This window comes from Pelodiscus sinensis, chromosome 11 (genome assembly GCF_049634645.1).
Source record: "Pelodiscus sinensis isolate JC-2024 chromosome 11, ASM4963464v1, whole genome shotgun sequence".
In the NCBI taxonomy this organism is placed as follows: Eukaryota; Metazoa; Chordata; order Testudines; family Trionychidae; genus Pelodiscus; species Pelodiscus sinensis.
The window spans coordinates 6879469-6894244 of NC_134721.1; the positions used below are offsets into that span (position 1 = coordinate 6879469).

General features: G+C 44.3%; 1 protein-coding gene across 2 annotated transcripts in view; it reads left to right on the top strand.

Moving 5' to 3' along the window:
* Nucleotides 1-14776, top strand: part of LOC102446585 (monocarboxylate transporter 2-like) — a 70300-nt gene that overhangs the window by 35290 nt on the left and 20234 nt on the right. For both annotated transcript variants that reach the window (XM_075938554.1, XM_075938555.1), the window contains exon 3: nt 11072-11215. In XM_075938554.1, coding sequence (XP_075794669.1) covers nt 11072-11215 — 144 coding nt within the window. The remainder of the gene's footprint in view (nt 1-11071; nt 11216-14776) is intronic.

A 14776-nucleotide genomic window follows, 5' to 3' on the forward strand; every position in this document is an offset into this window, starting at 1 on the left:
TAATTGGACAACATAACAAATGAGTAGGTGCCTGCGTGTATTTCCCGTAGGCAAGTTTCTGTATTTTGCTGCCACCAAAATCTGATTCTTTGACATGGCTTTTCATGTACAGGCAAGCAATGAATGGAAATCTGCCACAGGTATGAGAAAATATGTCTTTTAAACAGGGCAGGCATTAAACTGGTGTGATTTATATGGGCTAAATACAGTGCTTTACATTCAGTTAGTTTTCCAGGAGTGCTGGCTGGCCATTATTCCCAGCGTCCTGTAGGGGATGCTTAGTATAGATTACTGGTCCCTGGCTTGTAAGTTTTCTGGAGAACAGGACATCTTGCTAGTGCACACCCCTCCCTCCCATTGCATAAGGACTCTGGAATGGAAAACAGTTAATGGGGATTTATTAACTGTTTATTAACTTATTCTAGTCTTTAACCACCCTGATATGAGGGAAAAACTTTTGTAACTGTCAGGGTGGTTAAATACTGGAATAAATGGCCTAGGGGGGTTGTGGAATCTCCATCGCTGGAGATGTTTAAGAGCAGGTTGGACAGACATCTATCAGGGAGGATCTAGATGGTGCTTGGTCCTGCCATGCGGGCAGGGGACTAGACTCAATGACCTCTCGAGGTCCCTTCCAGTTCTAGGATCTGTGATTCTAAAATAGCCATTTCCGACCTGTCACACTGGTTTTGACTGTAAATCTTGCAAATCTCTTCCTACTGGTTCCTTTTCCCTGTTGTTTCACAGGAAGGAAGCAGCAGAGCAGAGGCCCAATTGGTGGTACTTGGATAGCTTTCCAGCATCCTCCACACCACTAAATGATGACCCCTATCTGTGGAAGCTACACTAATGAATGCACTGAATGGTGCAACATAGGGTATACTGTCCAGTGTTCAGACCCCATTCCCCCCTTGATTACATGGGGAGAAATTAGGAGCTGTCCCATTGAATATAATGGACTAATATTAGGGATAATTCCAATGGAAGAGAGCGGGAAAGCAGGCGCATTGCCCGATTGTCCCGTGCTGGCTCACTTCTTTTCCTAGGTGACGGATGAGTTATGAAATGCACAGAGACTGAAAGTTCATCAAGAAGGAAGCACTTTCCTGGGTCATGCAGTCGGCTGCCTCACTAAGGCCGTGTCCAGACTCAGGGTTTTTTTCGGGAAAAGTAACCTTTTCCCGAAAAAACTTCCCCTGCGTCCAGACTCAAGCCGCGTTCTTTCGAAATTATTTCGAAAGAACGCGGCTTTTCTTTCGATGGCGGTAAACCTCGTTTCACGAGGAAGAACGCCTTCTTTCGAAAGTTCCTCTTTCGAAAGAAGGCGTTCTTCAATGTAAATAGGGCTTCTTCAAAAGAGAGCATCCAGACTCGCTGGGTGCTCTCTTTCGAAAAAGCGGATTGCTCTTTCGAAAGATCCGCCTGCAGTCTAGACGCGATCTTTCGAAAGAGGCTCTTTCGAAAGATGCTTTCGAAAGAGCCTCTTTCGAAAGAAGCCTGCAGTCTAGACATAGCCTAAGCGAAGTGTGTGTGAGGGGGAAGGACGTGCATTCATTTTTATCAGCAAAGTATCCCTTGCAAAGCTCATTATGTCTGTTCTTCAAGTCAGGCACTGAGCCATTTGTAATATATTTTGGTGTAATAAGGAGCCACAGTATTCAGCTTTATCTCCTGCTTCCTCATTAGACGATAGCAGCTGATCATCCTTTCTTTGAGATGCCCTGGGCTAACAATGATGGATCTCAGGTGTTTTGGGTTTTGAAGGCTGTGCACTTTATTGGTGACACACTCGCCAGCTGCTGAATGGACCTCAAAGGCTTTTCCCTCATTTCTGAGACTTTTCAGGGGATCTGTTGTTTCTTCTGCAAGGTCAAGGCAAGTACTTGGCAGCTTTATGAGTATATGGTAGAGATAGAACAGCTGTTTCCCTTGCCCTGTCATCCCCTCATTCTATTAATTAAGAGGTGAAAATCACACAGGCTCATTTTAGTCCCACAATCTTTTATACTTACAAGAAATTGGAATAATTTAGTACAGATTGCAGGACAGGGAGCCTACAACTCCTGCCCTTTGGCCATGCAGGTATCAGCGAGCAATATAGGCTTGGGATCTAAACTATGCATACTGCTGTTGTAATTTGTTTCTGCATGGTAATATTCAATATCATTATTCTGGCCACGCACGCCAAAGAGCTTGTAAATGATGGGTCCTGCCTTTCAACTCCAGCAGTTCCCAGAGGCGCTGTCACCGATTTAATTCTTGCACTAGCTCCAAGCGAAGGAAGAATCATGTTTCCTTTTTCTGTAGCTGCGGCACTAGTTCCTTTGGGTGGCTGCTCTTAATTCCATTCCACTATACTGAGCTGTGTGAGGTTTCCTAAAGCTCCCCAGAAAATTACAGGGGAAGCTTTGTTGGGACAGGTGAGGTGCATTTGGTCCAGTAGGTGCAACAGTGATCATGAAAAGACATTGAATGGGCTGAGGTGTATTTGCTTGGGCTTTTCATAGTTGCAAAAAGTAGCTGGGCTTGTGTCCTGCAACGAGTACAGGCATGCAATACACTGCACACAACAGAGAAATGTGCTATCCACATAGCATGGCTGTTTATAGCCAGTGTTTCTCCATTGAAGTTGATGGCAGATCTCTGCCTGGCTCCAGGGAAGCAAGATGAGGCCCTAACTATTTAAGTAGGAATGATTTGCATGAAATTTTCAACTTGCTTATACAACGAGGAGCACCGTAAAGGCTAACCAATTTCTTAGAGCATAAGCGTTTGTGGTCTGCAACTCACTTTGTGAGATGCATGAAGTGAAAGGTTCAGTTGGCAGGGATTTATGCTTATGTATAGAAATGTGAGTGTTACTTCAGTGCTAATGAGATTAATTCAATCAGGGTGGATGTGGCTCACTTCCAACAGTGGGTAAGAAAGTGAAAATACCTAGTGAAAGTGAGGGTGAAACTTACTTTTTTGTAATGAGTGATCCATTCCCAGTCCCTGTTCAGACTCATTCTGATGGTGTCAAGTTTGCATATGTATTCCAGCTGAGCCGTTTCATGCTGCAGTCTGGTTTTGAAGTCCTTTTGCTCAAGGATGGCAACTTTCAAGCCTTAAAGAAGAAGTGGGTTGTGCCCACAAAAGTGCATGATCCTATCTCGATATTGTTTGGTTAGTCTCTAAGCCCTGGTCTACACTTGGGAGTTATTTTGAAATAACGCCCCTTATTTTGAAATAATAAGTGACTGTCCACAGTACCAAGCTCACTATTTCAAAATAACAGTGTTTCCTTGGGGATTAACGCTTATTTTGAAATAATAACGGTAGTGTGGATGCTCATCTGTTGCATTTTGAAATAACTACATTCCAGAGTAATTTGAAGTAATTACTGCTCAGTGCTTCCTGGGACCTCTAAGTCAAGGTAGTGAGATCACAATAATGGAGCCTGTCTCGCACTAATTTTAAGGCTCCCCCATAGTGGAGACACACTATTTCAATTTTGTTATTTCAGGAGTTATTATTTCAAATTTAGTTATTTTGAAATAATTTCCTAGCATGGACATGCGCTAAGGTGCCACGGGACCACTTGTTTTTACAAAATTTTTAATTACAGACTAACACAGCTACCCCCTCCTGAGACTTTTAAACTTTCAAGTCTGTTACCGTGTTCAGGGAGGTTGAAGTGCTCTCCAACTGATTTTTGTATGCTACTCTTCTTGATGTCTGATTTGTGTCCATCTATTCTTTTGCCTAGAGACAGTCTGGTTTATCTAGTGTGCATGGCAGAGGGGCATTGCTAGCACATGATGGTATATCACACTAGTACAAGAACAGGTGAATGAACCCTTGATGGTGTGGCTGATGTGGTTAGGGCAGAGTTGACAACAGGGTTTGTTACAGGGATTGGTTCTTGGGTTAGTGTTTGCCTTGTGTGGTGTGTAGTTGGTGGTGAGTATTTGTCTCAGGTTGGGGGACTGTCTGTAAGGAAGGAGTGGCCTGAATCCCAGGGTCTGTGAGAGCAAGGGATCATCGTTTAGGATGATGTATTGAAGAGGTTTTAGCTGGAGGCTGTCGCTTAGCTTCCTTTTAGAAATCCCACCATAAAAAGAAATGGTAATTCATGTTAAAGTGCCAGAATCTCAAGGAGAAACATTTATGTTGCCTCTTCCCTAAGATTATCAATACCCTGCAAAAGCGACAAGGAGTCCTGTGGCACCTTATAGACTAACTGAAGTGTAGGAGCATAAGCTTTCATGGGCAAAGACCCACTTCGTCAGATGCTTATGCTCCTACACTTCAGTTAGTCTATAAGGTGCCACAGGACTCCTTGTCGCTTTTGCAGATTCAGACTAACACGGCTACCCCTCTGATACTTAATACCCTGCAACCCACCCAGATGACACCACTGAGACTATGGCTTGTGTATCAGTACAAATCCACAAATTAAATTGGCTATCACCAGGTGTAACTGATAACGCTAGTCATAAAGATGAAGCCAAGTCGTTGACGGTCACATGGGCTTGCTATAAAGCAATTCACTGAAGACTGAATTGGGGCATGCATCAATAGATGGAAATAAGATTAAGAACAAAGCTCTTATTTTCCTTGGACAGGAAACTCTATTCTTGGGGGTTGGAACAAACTCCCAAAGGCTCCCAAAGGAGCCACCACACAACCCCTCTACTTCCATTCCAGTGGAAGCTACACTTTGACCTGCCTTCACTAAAAAAACCTCACAGTAAAGAGAAACAAAGGAAAGACCACAATTAAAGATGCTAATCATGTCAGAGCATGTCTTCACTGCCCCTGGATCAATGGGCAGCAATCGATAGGATGAATTGACCACTGAGTGCTCTCCTGTTGACTCTGGTACTTCACCAGAACAAGAAGTGTAAGGTGTTGACGGGAGGGCATCAACTTTCGACTTACTGCAGTGGGTAGATCTAAGTATGCTGACTTCAGCTACATTATTAATGAAAATATGGGAGGGGTATTCTTACATGTGACCTAGTAATGTCTTCCCATGACTTGAGTTATTCTTCAGTTAAGACGGGGTTAACAGATTGACATAGGGCAAAAGAGAAGCCATAATGGCCTGTGTGTGTCTCCGCACTCTTTAGAATGTTCCACTGTTCTACAAAGCCCTAAGGTACTCTTGCAGGAGAATGTAATTTGAGCCACGTTTTCCCAATTGCATAATTAGGTTCACATGATGAGACATGGACATTGAGTAAAATTGAAAAATCTAAGGCTTGTGTCCTCTCTGGCTGCAAACCAGCTTCAAAGAGGAAGTGTCTTTATCAGGATCTTTGACTGTGGCTCCCTCTCTCTACTGAGTTGCAGGACACTTAGGGACAAATTCAACATTGACGTAAGCTAAACAGTCCCTAGTTAATGATGCTCCAGATAAGAAGATAAAAACATAAGAACGGCTGTACTGGGTCAGATGAAAGGTCTATCTAGCCCAGTAGCCTGTCTGCTGACAGTGGCCAGCACCAGGTGCCACAGAGAGGGTGGACCGAAGACAATGATCAAGCGATTTGTCTCCTGCCATCCCTCTCCAGCCTCTGACAAACAGAGGCCAGGGACACCATTTCTATCCCCTGGCTAATAGCCTTTTATGGACCTAACCTCCATGAAATTATCTAGCTTCTCTTTAAACTCTGTTATAGTCCTAACCTTCACAGCCTCCTCTGGCAAGGAGTTCCACAGGTTGACTACACGCTGTGTGAAGGAGAACTTTCTTTTATTACTTCTAAACCTGCTACCCATTAACTTCATTTGGTGTCCTCTAGTTCTTCTATTATGGGAACTAATAAATAACTTTTCTTTATTCACCCTCTCCACACCACTCATGATTGTATATACCTTTATCATATCCCCCCTCAGTCTTCTCTTTTTCTAAACTGAAAAGTCCCAGTCGTTTTAACCTCTCTTCATATGAGACCCATTCCAAACCCCTAATGAATGATAATACAGGATTTATATCTTCCAGCTGGTTTGGAAATGCTGGGCAATCTGAGGAAAAGGAGGTTTGGTCCTCGTAATCTCCATACTGCTGTTGTGACCCACATTTAAAGAAGAAATATGTATGCATTATATGGGGGGGTATGCTGATTTTAGATTTTAGTCAATAAACACGACAGACTCTCATTGCAAAAAATGAAATTCATGTTTACCCACTAAACACCAGAAAAACATTGGAAAGGGTTACTTGTATCCATTGTTTCAACCTTTTTAAGTTTGCAGACCCTCTAATTTTTTTCAAATAGAGGTGCAGCTCCCTTTGGGAATTTTAGATATATGCATCTAGCTAAAAAGAAGAAGGATAGGGACTTTTTAAGGTGTGAATTTAACAAAGGGGCTGTGAGTTGTTTGGGCTGGAAGTCAGTTATGTATTAGGGATGTAAAAGAATAGTCGACTACTGATAAGCCTAGGGTTATCAGGTAGTCAAGTCACCTACTCACAATGTCCCCCTATATCAGAGGCAGCAAGGTGGGGTGGGGAGGAGAAGCTGGAGCTGGCGGGGAGCAGGCTTAAAAGCCAGATGCCCGCAGCACCATCTCTGCGGTAGGGGCAGGGTAGGGGAAGCAGAGGCACAGCAGCATTGCGGCTCTGCCTTTTAAATGTAGTGGCTCTTAGAGTCAAGTGGCTCTTATTACATTTAAAAGGCAGAGCCTCAGTGATCTGGACCTGGAGCAAGCTGGGACGGAAGCAGTCCTGGCTCACCCCAGATCCTGCGCTGTGCTTCTGCTTTTTAAAAATAGCAAGAGCCAGGCGGCTCTTCCTACATATAAAAGGCAGAGCCGCATCAGGGTTAGCTTCTGGTGGCAGTGCGAGCCGGGACTACTTAATTCCAGCTCACACCACCCCTGGGAGCTAACCCCGCTTCTGCTCTGCAGTTTAAATATAGTGGAGCCAGGTAGCAGTGAGCAACAGGGGCAGTGAGAACCTCCCCCCACACATCGACTAATCGAGTAGTTGATGGAAATTCCATCGACTACTTGATTAGCTGATTATCCTCAATTTAACATCCCTATCATATTTTAGGTTATTTTTCCCTTTTACCCACTAGGATGAGAACTGCTTTGGCATGAACTAATGTAGGAATATTTAGGAACTTATCAAAGGCTGTATAAAGGAATTCCGTAGGTTCCTTCACTGTTTGCATTTTATAACCAGACGTGGTTAATTGTGTTAGAGTTGGGATTTCATTGGGATTTTGAAGCAACAGCTAGCGGTGTGTGTCGTATCTTTGCAGCTCTTAACAGTGAAATGCTTAACATTACATATTTTGTTCTAAAGGCTGTAATACATATTTTGCCACATGTACCTACTAATCTCACATAGCACGTTATGCTATAAAGATGTTAATCTTATCTCCATTCAGATTGTAAAGGGGTGCTTACACAACAGAAACATGAGTCATTGTGTTTTTCTGGGACTCTTAATGTGACCTTCTATGGAGATGGTTTATATTATGATTTGCAGTTCTCACCCCTCTGAAGTCACTTAAAAAAAGTAGATTCTATGAAGACCCTACAAAGCATGAAAGAAAATAGGGTGTGGGTGGAGAAGGGAATGTAACTCAGTACAGATGTGGGTCCATTATGAGGGGAAAATGAATCTCTCCTTTCTTTCTGATGCACGTGATCTGGCTGGATGGGTTCGGGTGAACCTCTGTGTTAGGAGTAAGTGTAGCCCTACCTTCAGCTCTGATCTCCACCGTCCCAGCTGTGCACATAGGGCTTGATCCAAAACCTGCTTGTTGATGACTGCCTTTCCGATGACTCCAGCGAGCATTGGATCAATGTCCTTAATCAGTGCTGGGTTTAGGCACAAGCTAAATAAGCTACAGTGAAGATCTCAGATTATGAGGAGCCTCTAAATACAAAATACCGGGGGCTGGAGGGGGGGGGAAATTTGATGGGCAAATGGTGTTGCATAAAGTGTTGTACCAAATAAAAGCAAGCAGGATCTTATGAGGGGGATAAGGCAAAAAGCCACATTTATTGTAAAGATAATAAAAAATAAAGAAAAGATAGAAGCAAACAACGTTGTTTAACTACTTAACCCATATACATATAAACATGCATTCATCCATTCATTCAGGTTCTGTGTATTTGTTATAGTTACCAGCCTGGAAGTTGCTTGTGACAGAATACTGGCCAGGTACTCTGTACACAAGTGATGGTAGTGGGGAGCGAAGTCCTGATCAGATGCGCATCTGAAGCTCCTGGTAGGCTGGCAGCAGAACCTTGGACTCTGATTCCATAGTTTTTTTAGTCCAGTTCTTATAGGAATTTCTTCCTATGCCAGTCTATGGAAATTGCTGCATCATGGTGCTTCATCAGTGATCTCATCGGGTGGACCTCCAGTACTTGGTTTTCTCCACTTGACACCTTTTGGTTGCACTGGCACCTGACGCCTTCTTCAGCCCTTTGTTGCTGTATTCTCAGGCTGGCACCTCTCAGAACCATTCTCTCATCATCCAAGCACTCTCTCTCTTACATACATTCCTTAATTAATGTTTCCCATACAATATTTTTGTATAATAATAACTTTACATATATCAGAGTTGTAGTTACAAAAACTTTCTAGGTGGTATTGCTTAAAACATTCTCTGAGTGCTGAGTAAAGTTACAATGTTTTAAAGAGAACAGGCGTCAATTATGTAACAATGCCCTTAGTCAATTACAGGGCTTGGCTCCCATAGCAGAGTTAGTGGCTTGACAATGCATTGTTACAATGTATCTCTGCAATGTCAATTTCAAGCAGCCCCTTGCACAAGCTTGAGCATGCCCTGGGGCACAGAGGGGGGGCTGTTTCTGGTTACATAGGATTATATTCTTAACAGTTCTAAGTTACATGACCTAATACATTATATTCTAAAGGGGCAATAATAATAATAAATCTAAACATTTAACAATCTTAACAAATAATAATAAGAAGAAGAATTAATAATAAATCTAAACACTTTAAGTTGTGGGGAACAAATTATGGGGAGTCACTTCCATTTGGGGGAATCATTTTCAATACATTAATATGTTATCCCTACAAAAGCAGAAGATGTAGGAGAAATATCAAAATAATCTTCCTGAAGTTGTCATAGCTACTTTACAGTCCAACAAGAGATGGGCCGTGACAAGTCATGTGGGGATTCCTATGCTGGGCAGGCAGAGAAAACAGCTGTGTGAGACTTTGGATAGCTTTTCTCTGCCTGTTTCCCCTACCACTCTGGAGGTCTGGGGTAAGACCTGACACCATCCCCTCAGCCCGGTCATACATGGATCCGAGTGTGCAGGGTCACTGAGGCTGCCGGCTTCCTCACACGACTAGGTGCACGGAGGGAGCTATAAAACCAAGACATGATCTATTGTTGCCCCCTTCTTAGAAACACAGACCTTTCATCTAGCTCTTTGCTGCCTTAACAACTCTCATTAGCAAAGCCGTGGCGTCCATAGGATGGTTCGGGGTGGCCACCCTCAGCCTCACACTTTGGGGAGCTTCCTGAGGGCTGCCTTAACCATCTCACGGATGGGATAATTCTCCATACAGAGGTTAGCTGTGGGGCCCAGGGCAGCCTGGGGTACTACTTAGGGGGCCTGTCATGGGGTGACAGCGGGGGTTGGTCTGGCCTTGCACTCACCATGGTGATGGGAGTTGCAGGAAGTGGAGTGACCCAGCAGCCTGCTCTGCTTAGTTGCCCATCTTCTAGCTGGGTGGCTCCCCTCCTCTTCAAACTAAGCCCTGGCCTGAGGCCCAGTGTGGATGCAGTTATACTAGAGTAAATATACTGGCATATCACTATAGCTTTATTCCCCTTCCTGTGTGGTAATAGCTGAGCCACCCTATGCATCTTATACCAGTATAACTGCAGCCACTGTACTGCTTTAACTATCCTGGTATAACCAACACCGTGCCACTTTTCGCTAAGTAAAGACACATGAAGATTTGGAGCGGGTGCAGGGGAGGAGAGCTTGCTTTGCCCAAATGGACCAATGTTCTTGATAGTCCTTTATTTCCTCATCCCGTTGACACTGGCAGTTGGGATCACTGGACTCTAAATGCTGGATAAGCAGTATAGTTCAATATCTGCCCATGGGCCAGACCCGGTTCACCAGGGTGAGCCCCTGATGGGCCTCTGCCATTATGTTTACCTCCCCGGCCACAGGTACTGGAACTGTTGGCTGCAGATCACCATTCCAAGCCAATGGATGCTGCGGGAAGTGGTGTCCCAGTCCGTAGCGCTTCCTGCAGGTCCCATTGGCTGGGAACGGTGATCTGTGGCCAATGGGAGCTGCAATTGCTTGTACCTGAGGAGGACAGGTGAATATAGTGGTGGTGACCTGCCAGGGGCTAACCCTGGCGAACTACCCTCATTTTATTGCCCACCCCTGGCTTAGAGCATGGATCTGGCACCCAGGAAACCTGGATTCTACTCCCAGTTTTGCCCCCAACCTGTCTGTGGCTGCATTTCCCGTCCTGCCCTTTGGCTGTTTATAGTGTAAGTTCCTTGGTGCAGGAACTGTCCGTTATTATAGACTCATAGAAAGATGGGATTGGAAGGGACCTCAAGAGGTGATCAAATGCAGCCCCATGTGCTGGTGCAGGACCGAGCAAACCTGGACCATCCTTGGCAGGTGTCTGGAAGTTTTTAAGAACGTGTTGGACAGTGACCGAGATTCCACACCCCCGTTGGAAGCCTGTTCCAGCGTTCCTCTGCCAGTACAGTGAGAAAGTTTCCCCCAATATCTAACCTAACTCTACCGTGGTGCAAACTAAGCCCATTACATCTTGGCCTACTTTCAGTGGCTCTGGAGAACAATAGATCAATATCCTCTCTGTTCATTTCATTTGATGTGTAACTAGCATGCCATGCACTGTCTCAGTTGGGCCTCTCTACGCCACCACAATACAAATCGTCCTTCTTAGGGTGAGGAAATTCAAGCAGCAGCTACCAACTACTTAAGTATTAATGAAACTACCATGAGCTTTAAGCACTTTATTTTGAAAAAGGCAGCGTGTTTGGAAGCTATTTAACCCTGGGATTCTTCTTCTGCCTGTGTTGTTCAGGACCTATTAGCAGTATTTTAGTGAATCGTTTTGGCAGCCGACCCGTGGTGATATTTGGAGGCCTGCTGTGTGGAGTCGGGATGATTTCAGCGGCATTCTGCACGAGCATTCTACAGCTCTACATCTGCATTGGCGTCATTTCAGGTAACAAACAAGCTTTTCCTTTTTCACTTGCGCTTGAGATGTCTTTTCTAAGACAAGCCCCCGTCGTCCTGCAAATACTCAAGCATGTGCACAGTCTACACACTGGAGTAGTCTCCCGCCAGGGCTACTCACCCAAGTAAAGTTCCATGTGCACAAGTGTTTACAGGAGTGGGGCCTTTGCTTCTTAATAACACTGTCTAACATGCAGCATGCTCTCCTAGGACAATAGTGGAGAGGGTTATTCACAGGGCTTGCCACGCGGCGGCGAGCCCTGCTCACCAGCTGCGCGGTTCTGTGCTCTGCGCGTGCACAGATCGTTCTGCGCAAGCGCAGCGCCGGCTCTTCCGGGGTGTAACCTACTCGCCACGGGTGAGTAGATTACATTATTTGTCGAGCCCTGGTTATTCATGCCCTCAACTCCTGCTGAAGTCAGTGGCTCACACTGCACCTTGCATGATCTAATAGCCCTACCTGCTAATAGTATTCTTCTCTCTCGGAAGGTGGCCATTAATACAAAAATAATGGAGCTATGAGAGTTCAGGTTTTGTTGATACTTGTTTTGGTAGGAGGAGGGAAGAGGGGCTCTTTACATAAAAACCATACACATTAGGGAAAAGGAAGTTGTTCCTTTGAATATTTTCCTAAAATCCAGTCCCTTTTATTTCCATTGAAAAGACAGAATTCTAAATAATCCACATTTCTGGAATCCTTACGGCTAGCGTCAGCAGGGATTTTGCTGTTGACTTCAGTGGGAGGTGGATAGAGCCCTCCGTCTGCCCATCTGTGTGTGTGGAGACAGCTGTATCCACCTGTGGTTGGGCTGTTCCATCGCAGTTCAAAGCACCACCGAGCCAAGTGCAGCAGGAGGAAGTTGTCAGGCTGTGTGGAAGGCAGAAAGAGTCCAGGATGATAGGAAGGATTGACCACCCTTCTCCGTGGTTGGTTCTGTGAGCCCTTCCTTTGGGTTTCTGTTCCATTTCATAGACTCATAGACTTTAAGGTCAGAAGGGATCATTATGATCATCTAGTCCGACCCCCTGCACAGTGCAGGCCACAGAATCTCACCCACCCCTCCCAAAATAATCCTCTCACCTATATCTCAGATATTGAAGCCTTCAAATACTTTGAAGGCCCCAAGATGCAGAGAATCCTCCAGCTGTGATCTGTACCCCATGCTACAGAGGAAGGCGAAAAACCTCCAGGGCCTCTGCCAATCTACCCTGGAGGAAAATTCCTTCCCGACCCCAAATAAGGTGATCAGCTAAACCCTGAGCATGTGGGCAAGACTCATGAGCCAGACACCCAGAAAGTTCTCTAGAAATTCCTATCATCCCTCCATTGACCTATTTCCCACTGATAATGAATGGTCAATTAGTTACCAAGATCATGTTATCTCATCAAACCATCCCCTTCATAAACCCATCTAGTTTAATCTTGAACCCAGATAGATCTTTTGCCCCCACTACTTCCCTTGGAAGGCCGTTCCAGAACCTCACTCCTCTAATGGTTAGAAACCTTCGTCTAATCTCAAGTCTAAACTTCCTACTAGCCAGCTTCTATCCATTTGTTGTTGTGTCCACACTGGTATTAAGCTTAAATAATTCCTCTCCCTCCCTGGTATTTATCCCTCTAATATATTTAAAAAGTGCAATCATGTCCCCCCTCAGCCTTCTTTTGGTTAAAGTAAACAAGCCAGGCTCCTTGAGTCTCCCTTCATAAGACAAGTTTTCCATTCCTCGGATCATCCTAGTGGCCCTTCTTTGTACCTGTTCCAGTTTGAATTCATCCTTCTTAAACATGGGAGACCAGAACTGCACACAGTATTCCAAATGGGGTCTCACCAATGCCTTGTATAATGGCACTAACACCTCCTTATCTCTACTGGAAATACCTCGCCTAATACATCCCAAGACCATATTAGCCTTTTTCACGGCCATGTCACAATGGTGGCTCATAGTCATTCTATAATCAACCAGGACTCCGTGGTCCTTCTCCTCCTCCGTTACTTCCAACTGATGTGTCCCCAGCTTATAACTAAAATTCTTGTTATTAATCCCTAAATGCATAACCTTACACTTCTCACTATTAAATTTCATCCTATTGCTATCACTCCAATTTACAAGATCATCCAGATCTTCCTGTATGATATCCCGATCCTTTTCTGAATTGGCAATAGCTCCCAACTTTGTGTCATCCGCAAATTTTATTAGGACACTTCCACTTTTGGTGCTAAGATCAGCAACAAAAAGATTAAATAAAATTGGCCCCAAAACTAATCCCTGAGGAACTCCGCTAGTAACCTTCCTCCAACCTGACAGTTCACCTTTCAATATGACCCGCTGTAGTCTCCCCTTTAACCAGTTGCTTATCCACCTCTCAACTTTCAGATTAATCCCTATCATTTCCAATTTAACCAATAACTCCCCATGTAGTACTGTATCAAATGCCTTACTAAAGTCGAGGTAGATTAGATCCACTGCATTTCCAGACTGGGCTGCCCCCCCGCCGGCTTCCCCCGAGGCTTTCAAAGCTGCTGCGGCTTTGCTCCCGGTGCCTCTGGTCTGCTGGGGACCATCTCCAGCAGACCAGTGACACCGGGAGCAAAGGAGGCGGAGGGGCGCTGGGGTATAAGATGAAACCCTATCTTTTAATTAAAAAGATAGGGGGTCGTCTTATACGCCCAGTCGCCCTATACGCCGGAAAATACGGTAACAGGCCTATAGTTACCCGGGTCGCTTTTTTTCCCTTTCTTAAAAATCGGAACTATATTAGCAATTCTCCAGTCAAATGGTACAACCCCTGAGTTTAGAGATTTATTAAAAAATTTTGCTAATGGACTTGCAAGTTCATGTGCCAGTACCTTTAATATTCTTGGATGGAGATTATCTGGGGCCCCCGATTTACTCCCATTAAGCTGTTCAAGTTTGGCTTTTACCTTGGATATGGTAATAGCTACCTCCATATCTTTAGTCCCATTTGTTAAGTTACCATTGTCCCTAAGCTCTTCATTAGCCTCATTAAAGACTGAAGCAAAGTATTTGTTCAAATATTGGGCCATTCCTAGATTATCCTTAACCTCCACTCCATCCTTAGTAATTAGCGGTCCTACTTCTTCTTTTTTTGTTTTTTTCCTATTTATATGGCTATAATACCTTTTACTATTGGTTTTAATTCCCTTTGCAAGGTCCAACTCTACCTGACTTTTAGCCTTTCTCACTTCGTCCCTACATGCTCTAACCTCAGTAAGGTAGCTTTCTTTACTGATCCCTCCCATTTTCCACTCCTTATATGCTTTCTGCTTTTTCTTAATCACCTCTCTGAGATGCTTGCTCATCCAGCTTGGTCTAACACACCTGCCTATACATTTTTTCCCTTTTCTAGGGATACAGGCTTCTGACAGCTTCTGCAACTTTAACTTAAAATAATTCCAGGCCTCCTCCACTTTAAGGTCCATAATTTCTTTAGTCCAATCAACTTCCCTAACTAATTTCTTTAATGTATTAAAGTTAGCCCTTCTGAAATCAAAAACCCTAGTTTCAGATTTATTTTTGTTTATCCTTC